The sequence below is a fragment of the Eptatretus burgeri genome, chromosome 12 (assembly GCF_056783735.1).
Source record: "Eptatretus burgeri isolate ZD-2024b chromosome 12, Ebu_testis_v1, whole genome shotgun sequence".
In the NCBI taxonomy this organism is placed as follows: Eukaryota; Metazoa; Chordata; class Myxini; order Myxiniformes; family Myxinidae; genus Eptatretus; species Eptatretus burgeri.
This window is the reverse complement of record NC_140972.1, coordinates 32,272,869-32,293,872: the sequence shown is the minus strand read 5'-3', so window position 1 is coordinate 32,293,872 and position 21,004 is coordinate 32,272,869. Positions and strand designations below refer to the sequence as shown.

Sequence of the window (21,004 nt, the reverse complement as noted above, 5' to 3'; positions counted from 1 at the left end):
GATCAGATCATTCAATTCAATGGGTAATTTTTGAGGTCAACATTGGCTGAAATTTCAAAAATTGCCAATTTTCATCCGATAGACTTGAAATTTGAAGGGTATTTGCAGATTTGGTCATTGAATTCAACCACCAATTATTTTTAAGGTCAAACATATTTTATGGATTTCGCAAGTATCGTGCTATGCATGACATCTTTCTTGTTTGTTTATTTGAATGTCAACCGCCCATAGGTTAAAATTTAAAACCAATCTTCACGAAACTTCACCGCCTCATAGAGTTGGTCATAAGCGAGGAGAACAATTGATTTTGAGGTCAACATAGGCCAAAGGTCAAAAACCTTGGTGTAATTTCTGAAATCCTCAATTTTCATCTGATTGACTTGGACTTTGAAGAGGATTTGCACATCACATCACTGAATTCAACCAACAATTATAATTTTTGAGGTCCAGAGCCCAAATTTCTAAAATTGTCAATTTTCATCCGATTGACTACAAATTTGAAGAGGATTTGCATATTTGGTCAATGAATTCAACAACCAATTCTTTTTGTGGTCCAACTTGTATTAGGGATTTTGCAAGTATTGTGCTGTTGACATGATGTCTTTCTTCTTTGTTTGTATGCAGGACATCTCAAAATATGTGGACGGATTGGGAAGAAATTTGGTGGGCAGGTTGAGTGTCTGACATGGACAAATCGATTCGATTTTGCTGAAGATCCAGATACGATAATTTTTTTTTAATTTCACGTGATTCTTTCCCATCGAGATATGGGGCCAAAACAATATAGAGCACGATATCTCAAAAAATTATTCACATGTTATGACAAAACTTCATGGATGAGTTGGGTGGGTGACAAGGCCACAAGCAAACTGTTCGATTTTTGGAGGTCCAAATGCAGATCCGGCCTATCAGTGAGATAAAAAGAAAACTGCTCAGCCTGGTAGAGGTATGTGTTCTACCGAGTTTCGTTCCATTGATTAATTATCTGTATCACATTGGAACAAACGGACTCATTTAAGTTATTTTAACGACCAGCACCAAATGACTGTTGATGCAACCATTAATTGTATGACATCAGCAAAGCAGCAAAAACATCAAACATTCAGGCAGCATTATCGCCGTTTGAGCTGAATGCGGCAAGAGTAATCAGCAGAGCATGCACTCGGTGGTTTGTAAGGCACTAAAAGAGGTGGTATATTTTACTGTCTAACAAAGGAAGGTCTAGGCCTCCAGAACATCCACATTTACTTGGTATTGACAATCCAACATAATGGATGACTGAAGGAACAGACACACAGGCACACACACACACCTTTCCTTCATCAGGATGACAGATGTGGGACACCGTTGGACTCAGAGGAACAAAAGCAACAGAAAGAGGAAATGCGAGAAGACAATATTGAAGTTAATTTCTAAGGGCCTTCATGTTATGAAAATGTCGAAATAGCCTCGTAGTAAATATACGATTAACAAATCGATTTTATAGACCGATGCTCAAATTGACAATTCCAAATGAGCCGTTAACCATTTATGGAGTTATTCAAGGTCAATGGAATGGTTATATTATCTTACAGAAGGGGTCATATAAATGAGGTAAGGTCTTTAACCATACTCTCTTCCCATAACATGTTGGCAACTTGCTAGAGGATCATTTCAAAGTCTTTTGGGTGGTACTGCCTTGAAAACATTTTTGCGTGCTGTGCAAAGTTGCTCAGAAGGCACGTGTGGACTGGCATCACATGTACACCAACATCATGCAAGGCAGGTGAGGGCCATCGATGAGCCAGCTGAGTTTTTTCAGACAATTCAATGGTGACGTTACTTCTGCTATGATAATTGAGATGAACTCGGTTTCAATGTGCTCAAAATCCAAAACGTTAATACTGCTGCCATCATGCAGATTTGAAACATGTAATCCGAGATGTTGGTCCATTGTCATCACCATTAAGCAATCACACAACAAACAATTGCTACGATTACAAAATATGTAGAATCTTTGGCATCTACATTACAAATAGGACAGCTTCAATAATGTGATGGACTTCACGAGGAAACTCGCCCTGCTATCACGGCAGCGAGTCAACCTGATTACAGACAGGACAGCTCAGAGGCAAGCATGCCACTGCAAGATCATCTTGGATCCTAAAAAATAAAACCCACAAAAACGAGGAAATAGGATTTCATTATTTTGTGCTGTTCACTACATTATGGAATTTGTATAGTAGGAAATGCCACGGTCTGCACCACACTTGCTTTGCATTTAATATAATGATGGTGTACTGAGGTTTCCAAGTGCAAGCAAAACACATTTGGTAAACACAAGCGTTTCATCCAAAATGTGCAACAAAGAACGACTCGACTTCCGACAACAGATGGTCAAATTAAATTGCACCAACTTAAGTCACAAAAGGACCCTAAATACCACGTATGCACAAAAACATTCAATGCAATGGAAAACTCAGCTGGGTGTACAAGTAGGCTAAACCTTTCTTCTTGCCTTAGACCGAAAAAATATATATAAAAGTTTCATTTTTTTACAACAATCATGGAAAATACACCACAAAGCAAACACAAAGCATTCACATAAGCAACCGCAAAATTCCTTCGAAGAACTCACCGTTATATCCCCTAGACAGCACGTTTATCATGGTTACAGTTGGTGTTGTCGTATGTATCCAAACATAAGTGGGATAACAGAACTCTTTCTGTTATCAACATTAGAAATGTATTCATTTTTCACAATGTTTGGCTGACAAGATAGCTTAGGAGGTATGCACACTCACCTCTGAGATTATGAACGGAGGGTTTGAATCCTGACCAAGCTCAAGACTGTTATCCTATTGTTTTGTATGCAGGGCGGAGCATCAATGTGTGCATAGTCCGCTCAAGGGACATTATGCTGGAGGACACGTCTGCCGGAACTGGTCGTTGGTGAACGTTAAAGATCCTGTGCTGTCTTTCATGAAGAGTGGGTGAGTTATTGCCGGCACCCTGAACAAATGACAAATTCCTGCCCAAATCACCTTCAGTAGAACATCAGGACAGGAACGTTCCCTGGCCGACCTCGGTAGGTGGGAATAATTGGGGTTATCCAAGTAGTAGTTATTATCAAGTTTCAAAATGCACTTTTTCATTTGTTTGTTCATCATGAAATTAACTCTGTACCTTTTCATGAAATTAGGACGCTTTGTACAGGTTTCTTTGTCAAATAACTGACATTATGTCGTAATGTCTGCCCTAATTTATACACTTTAGCTATTCGACAATTTCCAGGGGTAATGTTCAGGTTTGCAACCAAAGACCATTTTCTTTCAAACCCGAATATTAAGCAATTTGAGGAAAATTATGCAGGAAGATGAAAAATAGAAGCAACTTCCCAGGAATGGAAATTGTAAACTTGTCGAATAAAAAATAAACAATATTTTTAATGATCACAGGAGTAAAATGCGCATTTCTAGAACATGGTATAAAAGGTGTGCTAACCACCACAAATAACATACCTGCAGGATATACCCTCGAACGTAGTCACGAAGGGTCCAGTCAAGGCCATGCAGGATCTGCAGGACCTCCTCTTGCTTAAGCACGCTGAAAAGGCGGTCAAGAAGGATCTTGAGACGAATGGGCACCGCCTGCGTGCCGTAGAGCATCAAGCTGCCGATGTCGAACACAACATTCGATTGCACGATCTCAACTTGAGTTGGGTGATAAAGGTGCTGCGTGCTCAGCTTGTCGAGTGCTGGGGTTATGAGAGGGAGGGAGGGAGGGAGGGAAGAATGAAACTCAGATGCACAGAGTTTGCAACTTGGAGACAAAAACTACACATTTACCAAACACCAAAACTAGTCATATATTCAAACATGATTGTGTTGATTTTATCATCGACCATATCAACTATTTGTATGTGGCACATTAAAAACAGCGATTCAGAACCAGGACTTTGCCAGCTGAAGCCAATTTGGTGATCAGCACAGCAATGCATTTCAAGCAAACCTTGACTTCCAGTGTTTGATTAGAATCAGATTTTATACATATATTATATATATATATATATAAAAACACACACACACACACACACACACACACACACACACACACACACACACACACACACACACACACACACACACACACACACACACACACACACACACACACACACACACGCCAATGGCCTCAATTATTCCCACCTCATTGTGGGGTCGAATGGGGATGGTTTCTCACCAAAGTCTTTCACGAAACGGCTGGCCGTGGCTCACATTCACTTGAAGGCAGTTTGCGCAGGAATTTTGGAATTTGTTCAGGGTGCCGGCAATTACTAGCTTACTCTTTGTGAAAGACACCAGGAGGTCTTCAACTTCAACAAACTAATGCTAGCATACAGGACATTCAGCTTAACACCCAGATAATGAATGAGGCACTTTGTGATGTAATGTGACAGTTTATAAATCAGGCCAGGAAGCAAATGCAGGATAGACAGCTCAAAGGTAAGTGCACTACTTCTGCACAATCCTATCAGACTGACACAGCTACATTTAAAGTGTAATTTCCTGGTTTAAATTTTTTGACCAAATTGCCATCAGCGTGAGAAGTAGAAAAATTACCCCCCGGTTGGGGGTGACGGTCATCTCTGAAGCTCTGTAGATGTGGATCTCTGATCGGCTGAGAATGGCTTCGAAGTCTTGTCTTTTGGTTCAACGTACAGACGAAAGCCCGGGAGTAAAAAGGATAGAAAACCTCAGAAATCAAACTACATTTCTGAGTTATCTGGAGATCGATTTTGAAAATGGTTGATGTGGAACATTTATGATCAATGCATCTTCAAAAGGATAGAAACCAGACCTCAGAAATCAAACCGCATTTCTGAGTCATAAATGGCGGATGATATTTTGACAATGGATGATTTCACAAGTTTACAGCATCGGTGACCTGGACATTGACGTTCAATCAGGTCTAGAGTCATACCGTCGTGCATCACTCATCGACCCCTACCTACATAATAAGTTTCATCAAGATCGGGTGAAATTTTTTTGACCGTATCACATCGACGATTTTTCCAACTTTGAAGAGACGTGACTCGATAACCAGGAAGAATTTCTAAAAAAATGGCCTGACCAAATTTAGATATTGTTCCATATTATCAGAATCCGAAGATATTTCGAAAATCGTATCACAAACGGCGGAGGAGATAGATTTTGCAAATGGACGATTTCGCAATTTTGGAGTGGCCTTGACCTTGACCTTCAATCGTGTCAAAAGTCATACCGTCGTGCATCACTCATCAACCCCTACCGACATACCAAGTTTCATCAAGATCGGGCTAATTTTTTTTGGACCGTATGACAGACGATTTTTCCAATTTTGAAGACATGTGACTCGATAACCAGGAAGAATTTCAAAAAAAATGGCCTGACCAAATTTAGATATTGTTCCATATTATCAGAATCCGAAGGAATTTTGAAGATCGGATCATAAACGACGGAAGAGATAGATTTTGAAAATTGACGATTTCGCAACTTTGGAGTGACCTTGACGTTGACCTTGACCTTCAATCGGGTCAAAGGTCATACCGTCGTACATACCTCATCGACATCTACCCACATACCAAATATCAAGAAAATCAGAAGAAAAAAACATGGGGACGCACATCGAGACTGGTTTTATTCGGTCATCTCTATCGAGATGACCTAAAAATAAAATGGCTTAAAAGTGAAGAACAGATTCTTTACAACAGACATTCACAATTGGTTGAAGGTTAGAGTAGTTATTGTAATAATACCAGTAATGTACACCAGTTTAATAGAATAATGTGACCTGAAAGAAAGGCCAATTGCATGATGGTAATGGTGTGCATACTTGCTTTAAACTGCACACTCCAAAAATTATTGGGAATTTCAAAGTGCATCTGCAATCCGACGACGCGTCGTTTGTGTAAAATTTTGTGATCACATTTTTTTTTATTCAATTTTTGTTTCACTTTAAATACAATTCCTTGCCTGTTGGTGCAAAATTAATAACCCGCAGGTTATAGCCACAAACAACCACCACCACCACCACCACCAATAAAGCAGAAAATTAGAACAGAGAAAGTCGTCTATTTATTTATTTTTCATCAAATGGATACATTCAACACACGCAAATCTCAAACAATAGATATTCTGGTTACAAGCTGGAAAATTTCAAACATTAATGAATTCAATCATAAATTTCAGTACAAATAAAACACCAGCAAATATCTATGCAAACATAGATGGTAAAGAGACGAGATAGATTAAAAAAAAACAACAACATATAAATGTATACAAATACGAGGAGAGAGAGGGGAGGAGTAGGAGAGGAACGAAGGAATCCTCAGTACATCAGCAAATTGTAATTGAGACGTGTACTCTGACAAACTGCCTCTTTATTGCGATAATTTAAAATAAATTAAAAAATAAAACAGCTGCTTCAAATTTTTGACAGCCATCTGTTATGGATAGGCTTGCAAATGTTCAGATGGTTAAGTGTTTATCTTTTTATTTTAATAGGAAAATTACTGAAATGATAATGCACGCCGATAGTTATGGCCTGGATGCTTTTCGTGAGTGGGTAAAGTCCATTAATCTTCCTTTGTTAAATCGTCCATCTATTGTGTGGTTACAATAATGCCGTATGCACTTTCGTAACACGGAGGCTCACGGTTAGAGCCTGCACATATTTATTAATACAGAGCACATGGACATCAAGAGACTGGGTGTTTAACATCACCGGGACATGAGTAGACCAAGGACAAATGAACGCAGACGATGGTATTTTATCCCGGAAAATCCAGCATCAGAAGACATGTGCTCAGATGGGAATGTGAACACACAGACACTTCAACCATTTCCTTGGTCTCAATGAAAGCTACTGAGAAAACGCTTCCTGTTGATACCCCCTTCACTTTGGCCCAACCACAGTGGAAATTACACTACTAATAATAAACAAATGTTGGCATTTCAATGATTCTGCATAGTATGCAGGGACAGGAGGGCCACTCGTACGACCAAAGCCTTGTACTCCAAAATAAGCAACTTCTCATTAGAGCATCCAGAAAGCAGATCGATCGCCAACAGCATTGCTTCACTACTAATGTATTAAGAAGAACAGATTGGAATCCTCAGTGGCTAAACTCTTTCTTCGTTTCCAGAAGCCAAAACCACACCTTGCTGTGAGCAACATCTCCCCACACTTGGGAATCCATTATAATTCACCAAACTAAGAGTCTGGAGGCTGGGTAGTCATAAATATGGCAATGACCTGGTGGTGAACATTCCAAGCACGAGGCAGAGTGCTAACGAACGTTGGCAGTGGTACAAAATCCTGGCCTGGCTCACAGATGCCATTAACACTGAAAGAATGGCAGGTGGCAGTATTAAAGAGCGGGATGGCTTACGCGATGGAGGAAGCTTACATCAAATAATTCCAGAGCTATGTGAAGCGAAACGGCCCATTACAGATTTCAAATACCGCAAGGCGTGGAATTAATGGATGCAAGCTGGCTTCATTGTTCCACGTTTTATCAACATGGCACCTGACAGTTATGACTCCGAATGACAAACTCGTTCCCATAAAGACAGCACGATAATCACTTGTAAAGCTGTTCAAATTGCCAGCGATCACAACAGGCCTGTATTTACCAAGGCAAAGCTTTTAAAAGTCCAGCACTGGGAATCATCATTGGTGGTAAACTATATTTCAAGTTTATCAAAAGCCTGTTCCCCATGAACTCTCCTGGTTTCATATCACACTCGGTGGCCTCAAGGTGAGGCTACTGGAATGGCATCCTTGAGATTTCGACTTCAAATCAGAATCCAGGTGAAGGGGGAATGACAAAGGATTTGGTTGTGAGCTTCTGGGACTTGAGCTCATCTCAGGAGAATTACCGAGCCATCATCAGGTCCGCACCAAAACCTAGTTGGCTCACTAATGACCTGTGGGGAGGAGGTAATTTACCTGTCTCGTCTGGACTATATGGATTAGTCTGTGAACTACTTCCTAGCAGTTGAACCGATGGAAATTCATCAGTCTGGAATAACTCGAATAAATAAATTAATTAATAAAAAGCCAGAAAGCAGCCAATTACTTAAACGAAACAAGAGTACAATAGGAAGGACAAACAAGAATGAAACAAATACTTTGCCCATTCAAGTTGAAGTCAAGGAAAGCAGGTAGAAGTTGTTCTATATCCTCAGGGGTTGATATGCAGCACATTTTACATCCCTGTTGGGGTCGCTCAGCTGAGGAGCCTGGTGTGCTAATTGCACGCAGTGACGGCACATGGCAGCGATTAGCATCCGGCTAGGGAAAGCGTGAGATGGGTTGGCGAAATGGGGGAAGGGCGGGGAAGGGCTGGGATTTGGGAGCGTGGGCTGGACAGCTGCCGACTGCAGCGGTAAGCGTAGGGTGATGAGATGAAGCGTCAATATTTTAAAAGCTTGTTAGTCGGTAACATGCGAGAAGCAAATAGAATCAGGTGTTCCAATGCAAAATGCAAAATGACGGCCATAATTAAGAGAATTATTTGCGATAATGAAGCATGTGTTGGAGGCAAAAGCAATGCCGATGGAGGAAAAGTGAACTGCATTTGCTTTTCGGGGTGTGCGCACCTTCTGTGCAGCAACCACCCGTGGAAGAATCGATGTTACAAGCCGTTTCACTCGCTGTCCCATCAACGAAAGTCACAAATTTGCACAAATAATACCTGTGATAGCTACATTTGCCTTTAAGGCTCAAACTACAAAACTAATTATGGTGGTGTGCCCCAAGGCTGCCAAAGATTACACTGGGTGGTTTGCCATTGCCTTTACAATGGAAGTGAAAAAAGGAATTTTTTTTTTTCAGGGTGGTAGCAATAACTAGCCGACTCCTCATGTAGGAGACTGTGGGATCTTTAAGGTCCACCAACTAATACTGGCAGAGGACACGCAGGCAGAATGTCCTTTTGAGGGACAACACACACATTGATGAATCACCCTGCCTGCAAAACACCGGATGGGAGTTCATAGCCTGGTCAGGATTCTAAACCAGGCTAGGCAGCTCAGAGGCAAGTGCGCGTACCACCTCTCGGCTATCAGGACAGCATTTTAAGACTCACAGTACTGCACTATAATCAATGATCAATAATACCTCCAAAGTGTTCATTCATTTGAACAGTGATGATCATACTTGTACTCATTTGCTCTCGATGATATATAAATTCATCAAATGGACACATTGCAACTTGAAAACACAATACTTTTTCTTTGACATTTCATCCACTTGTTAGTGAATGACAGTTTTAAAGTTATCCGAGTTTAAACCAGAACCTTCAGAGACATTCCTTTGAACATGATTACTGGGTTATGACATCATTGGTGGGCACAAATCAGAATTAAACTGGCGAGTTGATCCACGATGGAATTTTAGATGTTTAAACAAGCTTTTCGCTCAAGCTAATGGAAATCTTGCAAACACACACACACACACACACACACACACACACACACACACACACACACACACACACACACACACACACACACACACACACACACACACACACACACACACACACACACTTATTTCTCTTTAAATCAGTCCTTGCACAATCAATCGCTAAAAAAAAGACTTTATTTAATTAGGAAAGGTCAAATCTACCAAGTATTTATCAAATAGAATAGTTTTCATTCAGAAAATTGGCTTTTAATGACCTTCTTCCTCACTTTTACAAAAGCCTCACAAAGCAGACTCAGTGCCTTGTCCAACCAGACTCTCAGCACATGTACAAGAGGCATAACATGACAAAGCACAAACAGCTGTTCAGCCTTTATGGGGGTTCATTGGTTTAGTCCACTTGATCGGAGCGGTCCTAACTAAGCCAACATTAGCACAAGAGTTTGTCTGGATACTTTAAATTGCTTTGTAAATAAAATTAAAAAGTAATCCAGTTTAAAAAAACCAATTCCACACTGTCGGCAAAGGGTTCCACACTCCAAATGGCAGAGGAGCTCCTTGTGAGCCAACGGCCATCCATTGCGAGTGCCAAACAGTGTCTGCGGACATCCTCCTGCAGTTGGGTTTATATACACATATATATATATATATATATATATATATATATATATATATATATATATATATATATATATATATATATATATATATATATATATATATATATATATGTGTGTTTTAGGAGGTTGGTGGCAGGACTTGCACTCCGGCCACAGAAAAACCCTTCACTCCACAAAACATACTAAAAACTGAAAACCCACTCTGTGGGAGTATCTCATGTGCAGCTGCCCATCGCATGGCAGCTCACTGGATGACGGGATTGGGGCAAAGCCTTCGCGACCCCCACTCTTTGATGATGCGAAGAAAAACACAGGGTAATTTTCCCGGGTTGGATTGCGATCGTGTTTGTCAGGGTGGTGCTGAGGTGTCGTTCACTAGACGGTCATCTCCTTGGATTAACCTGCGGCGGTCCCTTCGGGTGGGTGCCTGGAATTTGTCCTATCCTGAAGAGAGGATGGTCACCTGTCTGTTATCATCTGAGCTCAAGCATTTGAACATCGGTATTGCAGCTCTCTCTGAGGTTTGGAGATCAGATTGCGGCGAGATCATGGCGGGTGGTTATACCTACTATTGGTCTGGTCGCTCTGATGGTTACCACGCCCAAGGAGTTGCTGTAGCTGTGTCCAATAAGCTGACTCCATTGATAATTGAGGAAACACCGGTCAACGAGCGTATTATGAAACTAAGGATTCATCACTGCTTGGGTGTCGTTTCTGTGGTCTCTGTATAAGCTCCGACTGAGGCGAGTGATCTCACCGTGAAGGATGCATTCTATGCCGCGCTCGAGTCCATGGTTGAACAGTGCCCCAGGCGAGATACTCTTCTAGTCTTGGGGGATTTCAATGTATCGATGGGAACTGAGCGGGATGGTTATGAGACGTGTGTTGGTCCCCATGGTTCTGGAAATATCACAAAGTTTCTTGACTTTTCAATTAGTCAGAGACTTAGGGTGGCTGGTTCACGGTTTCAGCACCAACAGGCTCATCACTGGACTTGGTATTCCAACGCTGGTAGTATGGCAAAGGAGATTGATCATGTGCTCATTGATGGTCGCTGCAGGATGAGCGAGAACTGCAGGGTCTACCGGAGTGCTCAGTTCCTCAACACCAGCCACAGGCTTGTTATAACAACTCTGAAGCTGCAGCTTAAATCCAGGAGAATGGTACCATCCCAGCCTAGGCTGGATGTTGGCAAGCTCAAGGATGAGGGTAGCTGAAGAGTTTGCAAACAGGCAGAGTTGGGATTTTTGGGGGGTCTGGGTGATTTGGGGAATCCTGATGAGTTGTGGTGTTCCTTCAAGACCACCATCCTTGATGTTGCCAGTGGATGTCTTGGAACTCACCAAAGTGCGAAGAAAAATTGTCTCGCGGCAGACAATGGATACCATTGACCAGAGTCGCAGGGCCAGGCTTATTGACAGGGCTAAACTGCTCAGGGAGTTGAGGAGTAAAACTAAGTGCGTTGAGGGTGGTCAAGGAGGCCAATGTGCGAGGAATGTGTAAGGGGGTAAAGAATCACCTGTGGTCAAGTGATTCTTGTCCTGCTTACAGGGGAATCCGCGCATTGCGTTGCTCCAAGCCCGTCTCTCGGTGCACTGCAGTGGGAGAGGAGGGTGGTAGGTTCTTGACAGAGGAGTCTGAAATGAAGGCCCGCTGGGCTGGTTACTTTGAGCTGCTGTACCAGACTCATCCACCAGCTGTGGAGTTAGATGTCAGGGGTGTTACTATCCCTATTGCTGACCCTCCAATCAACTGTGATCCACCTGCAGTTGTGGAAACAGGCTGCGGTGAATCGGTTGAAATGGGGGTAAAGCTCCAGGTATCTGTGGCATCTATGCTGAACTTCAAGGGTGGTGGAAATGCTGCACTCACGTCATTGCAGTTCTGTGCTCTGCCTGGAACACAGGCATCATCCCAACTGACTGGAAGAGGGGCCTTCTTGTCCCTCTGGAAAGGGAAGGGTGATCTCCAGGACTGCAACTACCAAGGGGTAATGCTGCTCTCAGTGCTGGACAAGGTCTTTGCTCGGATAATTCTTGATAGGGTTCACCACCATCTGCTTGAGCATCAGTGCCCAGAGCAGTCAGGCTTTACACGAAAGAGGTCAACGATTGACCGTATCCTTGTCCTTCAGGTCCTCACCGAATGTAGACGAGAGTTTCGGGAGGGGCTGCTCGCAGCCTATGTTGTTCCTTGCAAAGCATTAGATCCAGTGAATCGGTATGCCTTCTGGAGGATTCTTGGTCTTTGTGAGGTGCAACAAAACTGATCCATCTGTTGTCTGAACTATACCCTGGGACAGTGCTGTAAGATGTGGTGATACCATCTCCAACTTATTTCCAGTTGTTACTAGAGTTCATCAGGGGTGTGTTGTAGCCCCCACTTTTCAGCGCTTGTATGGACTGGATTCTGGGGAGGATGTCGGAGAGATCAAACTGCAGTACATCGTTTGGGAACGTCAAGTTCTCTGACCTTGATTTTGCAGATGATCCAGTCGTCTTTGCAGAGACTCTGGATATCCTTTTGGGGGGGGTCATCGAGGTGCTGAATGAGGAGTAGGAGCAGCTGGGATTACATGTTTCCTTGGTTAAAACAAGGATCCAGGCTTTCATTGACATCTTGGATGCTGCTATCTTGTCTGTACCAACTTGTGATGAGGATGTTGAAGTCACAGAGAGATTCACTTACCTTGGCAGTGATATTCACGTCTCTGCTGGCTGTGAGCAAGAGGTCAATAGACGTCTGGGTCAGGCCTGGAGAGTCATGGATTCACTGTATTATGGGATGTGGTGCTGTCGGTACCTGTGCAGGATGACGAAAGTCCGAGTCTTCAGGTCTTGGTGCTTCCAGTCTTGCTCTTCAGATGGAAGACTTGGACTGTGACCAGGGATCTGAGATGGAGACTTAATTCCTTTGGAACCAGATCTCTTCGGAGAATCTTTGGCTATCACTGGTTGGACTTTGTGTCCAATGAGCGGTTGCTGAGACAGACTCAAATGAGATTTGTTACCTGCATAGTCCGTGAGCATCAGCTGCAGCAGCATGGACATGTGGCTTGTTTTCCTGATGCTGATCCTACTCGCCAGATTCTCTCAGCGAGGGACCCTCACGATTGGAGGAGGCCAATGGGCCGACCACGTGCCTCATGGTTGCAGCAGGTTGATCAGTATCTCAAGGAGATGGGGATGGGCCAGACATCTGCCTGGGGGATGGCCATACGGAGGACCCTGGAGTACCAGCGGAAAGTGGATGCAGCGAGGCGCTGCTCCAGCGCCTGCTCCCACACCAGACCTGACCACACTGTAGTAAGCATGTTCAAATTTTGAGGAGGTGAAAAAAACTTTTTGGGGTTTGAAAAAGTCAAATTTATGCATCATTAGCACGAACAAGTCAGCATCATCCAATTGGTTCAATTTCACAGGTGAGCAATGGAAGTTATTCAAAAAGTGATGAGGATGTGATGATTCTAGCACTCAAAACTCACAGGAGACTAAAATTAAAAGTAAATAAATAAAACTCCTGCCTTGTGTGACCAACCGGAACCCAGGTATCCAACGAAACCGGTCGAAATGTGGCAAACTGTTGGAACAGCTCGTAAGGTGTCTCTACCCAGTCAGCCCGGCATTGTCGGCTACCTGGGAAACTATCGAATCGTTACGTAGTTTTTTGTTTACCAAAGTAGTGGCCGCATAACGCAGCTTTTTCTGCATTCTTACTTTACAACACCATGACACAGACCATGTGGCTTTTTTTAATGTACAAAATTAATAAAAGAACACGGAAGAACGAGCAAACAGCACGCCTTACCATGCGCCACCCAGCCGTGCTTGCACTGGTCACATGTTCGAATGTGAATCTTGCCTGGCTGGAAGCATTCACAGGAACAGCTGACCAGGGTACAGCGAATGGCCTGGAGATATTGGGCAGAAAAGATCACTTGAAAACGGCACACTCAAGAAGGGCTACAAAATACAAGTCAATGACACAAAATGGCCAACTTGTGTGGCCAAGAACTTGACGGAGTTCAAATGCAGATTTCCATAAACCGATAATCACACATCACGGATAAACAAGAGATTTTAAAGCGTGAGGCAGTTTAGTTTAACACTAAGAAAACTTTACGTTTATTGCAAAACAAAACCTTTCCACCCTTTCTTATTGGTGCAATGTCGTTATCTACAGTCATTTGAGAGCTGCATGTTCAAGGATTTGTTTGTTCGGCCGGTTAATGTGCAAATGCTGCCAGCACACCGCTTGTGGTTTGCATCTTCAGTTATCAGCAGTTGAGGAATACAATATATTGGTAATTTACTCTTTTGTCAAAGCATTCGGGTCAATAGTCCCACAATTTTAAAATGTCCAAAGTACTTCGTACAGACAGACAGACAGACAGACAGAGAGTGAGAGCGAGAGCGAGAGCGAGAGCGAACCAAAACAAATGAGGCAGCTCCGCCAAACTCATGTTATTAAAACCACAATGGTGGAAGACGGTCATTACATCCCAAGTAACGATGAAAGCTTTTAGTCATAGTTTGTATCGGTTTTGTGCATTTCGTCAGTTTTGTGGACTTGGGTGTCCACACAAGTTCGAGTGTATCATGTGACATCTCAAATTACAATTGCGTTTTGACATGAGCGAAGTTTGTAGTCATTACTCCACACCTGCACCTATGAGGCAATCATTTAAACCCACACCAGCATCGAAGTAAATCCCTGGAGATCGAATTAAAGAAAGAAAGTGATTGTTGTAAGAGTTCCTAATGCTTTCTTCGCAACAATCCTGAATCATATACACCTGCAATCTTCGACCCATTTACATTAAAAATAATAATAATAATAATAATAATAATAATAAATAAATACATAAATAAAAACACCTAGCAGTACCTCTTATTCAGCTCCAGCAAATGTGTACACAAATCAATAAAACTCGGGTTAGCTTTATCTTGTTGGTGTTCTCATCTGAGCACGCGACTCATGATTCTGGGATTGCAGGATCAAATCGCATATGCTGTGTTAACACGTCCATTGTCGACTGAGGTCCTTGGAATTCCAGCTAAAGTACAATGATGTCCACCAATATCCTCATCTTGCATGAGATTGACGCAAGAGCTCCTACATGAGCCAGAGATGATTGTTAAAATAAATAAACTTATAGTCACTGCAATTCCGTAATGGACAAATACAGATCTGACGTACCATACTCTGTTACAGAGCTTTGGATCTGCCAAAGCAGGTTATTGGACTGGGGTCATGTTGGGCGGTTTGCCATCCCTCTCCCAGCAATAGTTAGGGCAGGAATTTGGAATTTGGCCATGGTGCTGGCGATAGCTCGTCTACTCTTCACAAAGGAATGGAAAATAATGATGCTAAACTCAAACATTTTGCGTTAAATCACATGAACTGCGGCTTTAGACTGCCAAGGAGCCAAAACGTTAGCTTCACAACTCACAAGGCCATACGGTGACCATTGGTTTAATTGAATATCAAATCGTGTTATTGAACAATCAGATTTTCTTCAAAGAGAAATTGCAAGCACCAACACGATACAAAACCATGTTACTTTACATGCTGGTATGGTCAGGTGACCACCAACCATGCGATTATATATATGGGTGAGTGTGTAGTTCACCAAAGTGATGAAAGGTCTCGTTTTTGAATCATCGCTTTGTCCGTGACGAGGGATTCAGAGCGATATTGATACAAACAATCATGGTGGTGACATTTTGACAATTGTAAGATGTGCAACAGCAATAGTTTTGCGAGAAACGGGTCACAGCTCAGACTGCAGATATTTCGATTGCGGCTTAATTCGAAATCGGATTTCCGAGGGCTTTCGAGGGGTGTGCTGAGTTGTTAAGGAAAACGAGAACAATTATGAAAACAAACGTGACGCAGTACTTGCACTATCTGACCTTACCACTTAGAATCGCTCATCCCCCCAATCCCAATGCATAATGGGCAATACGTGTACGGTGGAAACGTTACCAACAGAGAGGGTGTGGGGGAGCAGGGCAGGGGGAAATAAATAAAACAATACCGACACGGACAAGAGACGAGTCATTGCGATCGACTGCGTGGTACCTCGGCCTTGGAGCGCGTTCATCTTGCGGACGTGCGTCTCGGCCAAAGCGATGCCTCAAGCACGATGCTCAAATTAACCTTGCCGCACTTGAGGACATTTGTGTAAGTGCATGTGTCAGTAAATAAGGGAGTGGCACCAATTTGTCACCATATGCCAATGCAGTTACTGACAAATTCCTGGGTTTCCATAAACCATAATTAATGGTAAAAGAGGGGCAGATTATAGGAATACACCTTTCCCAAGGAGCATGACCATAATTTAGTGGAACGGGATGGGAGGGGGCAGGTGAGGAAACAATCACTTATAAAATTGGCAATTACCTGAAATTGGCGAAGCACTTGTAAAATTCCAGGCCTGTTTATGTAATCTGTGCAGGTTTGTTGAAAGCGAAATAAACGACTCGTTCATTCTGTTTAGCTTTTTGTTGGCAACTCAGAAATTCAAGACCTTTCAAGTGTTGGCAATTTTAGGCGACTACATTTGCATAGGTCGAGTAGCGGCATGATGGCGATGTTCAAATCAAACCTGAATTTGAATCCTCTTGTGGATTTCTGAATTGCAGATGCTGGGAGGCAGGACTCCACATGTCCATCAAAAAATGAAATGTTTTCATATTTCGCCACCGCAGTAATGAGGCGTGTGGCAGCTTGCTCGGGCATTTGACACAAATTGACCTCAACTCCATCTTGAAGTTTCCCATTCGTGCATCAGTTTCCTGTCAAAATGAATCCCGCGAGGAGTAGGTTTCTCGTGTGCTAACAGTGGTGGCAGAGCGAGATGTGGCGGTCATAGGGCGCAACGACCGCAGTCGATATCAACACTCCTCCAACAGTACAATGCATGCACACCACACTACCAACCTACACACCTACCCTCCTCCCCCACATCAATCTTGCATCCACCACACAGAGGACCCCAGGCAATGGAGAACTCTCACCAACACCACCCCCCACCATCCCCATTCCTCATCAACATCGAATATATTCAGTACCTCAACACCTCTCATACGACAAGACCCAAGGAAACATAACACCACACAGCATAAACATAATGCGGGTAGAGCAACCTCCAAAATAACCGCTGCACGTGCACAGCATAACCCGTTCACCCCCCACCCACTACCCACCATGGCAAACCAGCATCGGCAAGTCGTTCACACACTGTGGTAGATTAACCATGTTCGGGGTCAACCATTAACAGGGACGTGCCAGGATGGGATGGGATGGGTCAGGACACGCTTGTTGTATCTACAGCATTGATGCCTCACCTGCTCTGCGCTTCATTTATACGAGTGCAGCGTCTGAATAAAGGAAATCAATGGTTCAATATTGTGCGTGCAAAGTAGGAAAAGGTGGAGGTGTGCACAGAAAAGGGGTGGGGAGTGAATGTGTGATAGGGGAGGGGGGGGGCGTACTGTAGAACCATGATAGTTATTCGGTCGTGACCTAGTTGGCCGCAATTGGAGCCGATTTTAAACAACTCACGTGCACTTGGCTCTCAGAAATTAACACAAATGAGGACTAAAGGTGAATATTAAATTATAAACGACCAAAGGGTTAAACGAGACATTACGCTTATTGGTTTGAGTTTAATAGCACTGTCCCAAGTACAAGTATTACAAACGGTACACAGATTATAAAAATCGTCACAATGACCCAAACAGTGAACTCAAGTATCGCTTTTGCAAAAAGTTGAAATTTTCTTGTTTTAATCTCACAACATAGAAATTGTATTGGTGAAATCAAATAATTTACAAACATACAAATTTTAACTTGGATGCCCTTAAAATAAAAATACAAATAAATAAAACAGCACAGGCTTGTTGGTAATTGAAGAATTTTATCATTAAATGTTGAGAAAAAAAACCAATCACCCGTTTCTTTACACAAACTTTGCTTAACATCGCTCAAGATCTTCATCCAATGCATGCTTAGAGAAAGACGAGTCATGTTGTTGGACGACGTACAAGATGAAAAAGTCTGACGTTTCCCAGGTCAGGCCTAATTGGCAGAGTAAAGGCCAAGTTCACGTGGGGCCTTGGGACGGCAGAACGGTCACAGGGGGTTAAAAAGCACCTGCATATGGGGAGCGCGCAGCTCGCAGGTGAAAATGAGCGGCCCAGAGCATGAGAATGGCTCTGAACACGATCCGAGGGTTAAACTGTACATTACACTTCGAGGTTCAAGTTCAATAGCACTATACGAAGTTCAAGTATTAAAAGTGTTACACAGATTATAAAAATCATTGCAACGACCAGAACTGTGAACAAGGGAGGTGGAAATGAGTGGAGCATGGGAGGGGTTCAGAACCTGTGGCTCACAGGTGGAAGTGAGCACCTCAGCAAGCAGGAGGGGGTTGGAACCTGTGGCTCACAGGTGGAAAAGAGCAGCTCGGAGTGCAGGAGGGGTTCGGAGCCTGTGGTTCATTGGCGGAAAAAGCGGCTTGAAGTGCGAGAAGGGTTTCGGATCCTGCGGCTGGCAGGTGTAAACTCGTACGAGAGCGTGGGAAGGGTTCGGATTGCACGGCTCGCAGGTGGAAACGAGAAAAGGGCTGGAAAAGGCTCTGAACATGTGGCTCATTGGTTTAAAGGAGGGAAGCGCAAGAAAAGCTTATATTGTGTGGCTCACAGGTGGCAACAAGTGGCTCTGAGCATGAGCATGGGAATGGTCCGGAATTGATGTGTAAAACAAACACTAGAATGGCACGCGGTAGAACGCATACCTCCGCCAGGCTGAACAGTTTACGTTTTGTATCACACTGAGAGGCTGGACATGCTGACCGGAACCAAAATCGAATTGGCTTGTTCTTGTCATATAACTATCGACAACTGACTCTCCAAAATCCACAACTGTTTGAAATGTCATGGTATGGATCATTTTGGCCCAATTTCTCAATTGTAAAGAATCGCCGACAAAAAAAAAAGAGATTAAAAAAGAAAATTCTCAAATCTGGATCCAGATTCGGATATTCACCAAAATCAAAGCAGGTCTTCCTTGTCACACACAATCAATATGTCGATGAAGTTTCGTCCAAATCCATCCACAACTTTGAGACATTGTGCTATATATTGTTTTTGGCCATATTTCTCAATGGTGAACAATCACTTTAGAAATTTTAAGATCCATATCTTCATCAAAATCGAATCATTTCGTTCTTGTCACACACCCAATCTGTCCACCAAGTTTCATCTGGATCTGTCCAAAACTTTTTTGAGATAATCTGTTCACAGACAGACAGACGGGGGCAAAAACATAAGCTCTGTCCATCTTTGGTGGTGGAGGTAATAAATAAGGAGAGTTTTCAGGTACTGCAAGAGGGGATGTGCTTGGGTTCTGAGTGCATGGTACCTCGGTGGTGTACATTGTCGAAGTCCTCTCCTAGAAGAGTTTATGTGTGGCCTCCGGGCGGAGGAAAAATAATTCCGATGAAAAAGGGCGGCAAATCCTTCGTTGCCTCTTAAAGCGTAGAACACTAAGAAATTAATAAGGACTCAAATCGATAAATATTTTCCACGAAAGTAATCAAGATACGTTATTAATAATCACGAACCTACCAAGAAAGGTCAACACATGCCGAGTGAACAACAAACCTGGTGTTCCTGAACCTACAGACAAAATCAAAATAAATAAATAAATAAATATCAAACAAACAAGAGAAGAAGAAACTGTAAACAGCAATGTAAACTGTAAACATTAAAGTTATTTCCAAACTCCCCTCTAAGGATGCCTCCTGCTGTTCTACAGAAAAATCTTAAATGTACATACAATAAATTATAGGCACCCAACACGCCCCATTATGCATTAACAATCTTCATTATACACTCGTCAACGGGGCGTTCTTGGCAGGGTTTTATCGGATGCTAATTACTCCCGACTTCAAAATATTAGCTTTGCATGATGCGGGCTCGTAATGGCGTGCAACCAACCCAAATATGGTGGAACAATACTCATTAAGCATTCGCACAAAGCACATTCATTATCCCGAAATACAGTCTGCACTTCTACATAGTTCATTAAACGGATCCTTGACTTCCTCAACACACGCGCACGCGACCATGCAACAGCTCTGCTTCCAACAGGGCGTTTACTGAGTCGGTCATGTTCATCCACCGCCTCGGTATGGACTCCTCAATATGGAAGGACTTTTCTCAAGAACTCATGTCATCGTTTTGGTGTCCCTCCCGCAGATGTTAATATTTTTGCAGAAATGTTTCCAACTTCACTTGTCTCGCTGTACAAAGGATTAAAAAAAAAATTGCACATAAAGGTGACAGGTGAATGTACATAGAAACATGACATCACAAAGGGGACAGGGGTGTCCACAATTTGACAACCGATTATGTATCTTTCCAGATCAAAAACAAAGGTCAAACGTCTCTTCGTCCACAAGTGGTCAGAGGTATGAAACACCACCAAGCCAAGCCGGTGTTACATTCATTCGCCAGAGCTAATGCCCAGTGGACCAGCACCTGATAAGACATGGTGGCGCACTCATCAACATGGCGGACGCAGCGTCTCACGACGGCTCCTGCATTCAAACGGCAAATTAGAACCCCAATTAGAAAATTCTTGTCTGCCGCTTGTCTCTTCCAATATCAAAAAGCTCGACTGGTGTCGGTAATTGAGGGAATTAATTAAGCTACTTTTCAATTTTCACCCAGTCCTGCCACCAGGAGAAGTCCCGGTTGTAGGTGCAAAGCCGCGAGAACCACGTGGAGCCGCGCTTGTGGCAATTACTCTCATTAAGGGAAAGATGTTCTGCTTAATAGGATTATTTCGACAGCCTCCAATTAACAGCCTTCCCGCCAAGCCATGTCACTCTGGCGGAGTCGGTGCGTACAAATCAGAAA

General features: G+C 42.9%; 1 protein-coding gene across 2 annotated transcripts in view; it reads right to left on the bottom strand.

Moving 5' to 3' along the window:
- Positions 1–21,004, bottom strand: part of LOC147015364 (zinc finger protein basonuclin-2-like) — a 326,203-nt gene that overhangs the window by 87,816 nt on the left and 217,383 nt on the right. For both annotated transcript variants that reach the window (XM_085850040.1, XM_085850041.1), the window contains 2 exons: positions 13,878–13,980; positions 3,501–3,736 (listed from right to left, as the gene is read on the bottom strand). In XM_085850040.1, the coding sequence (XP_085706166.1) occupies positions 3,501–3,736; positions 13,878–13,980 (339 nt within the window). The remainder of the gene's footprint in view (positions 1–3,500; positions 3,737–13,877; positions 13,981–21,004) is intronic.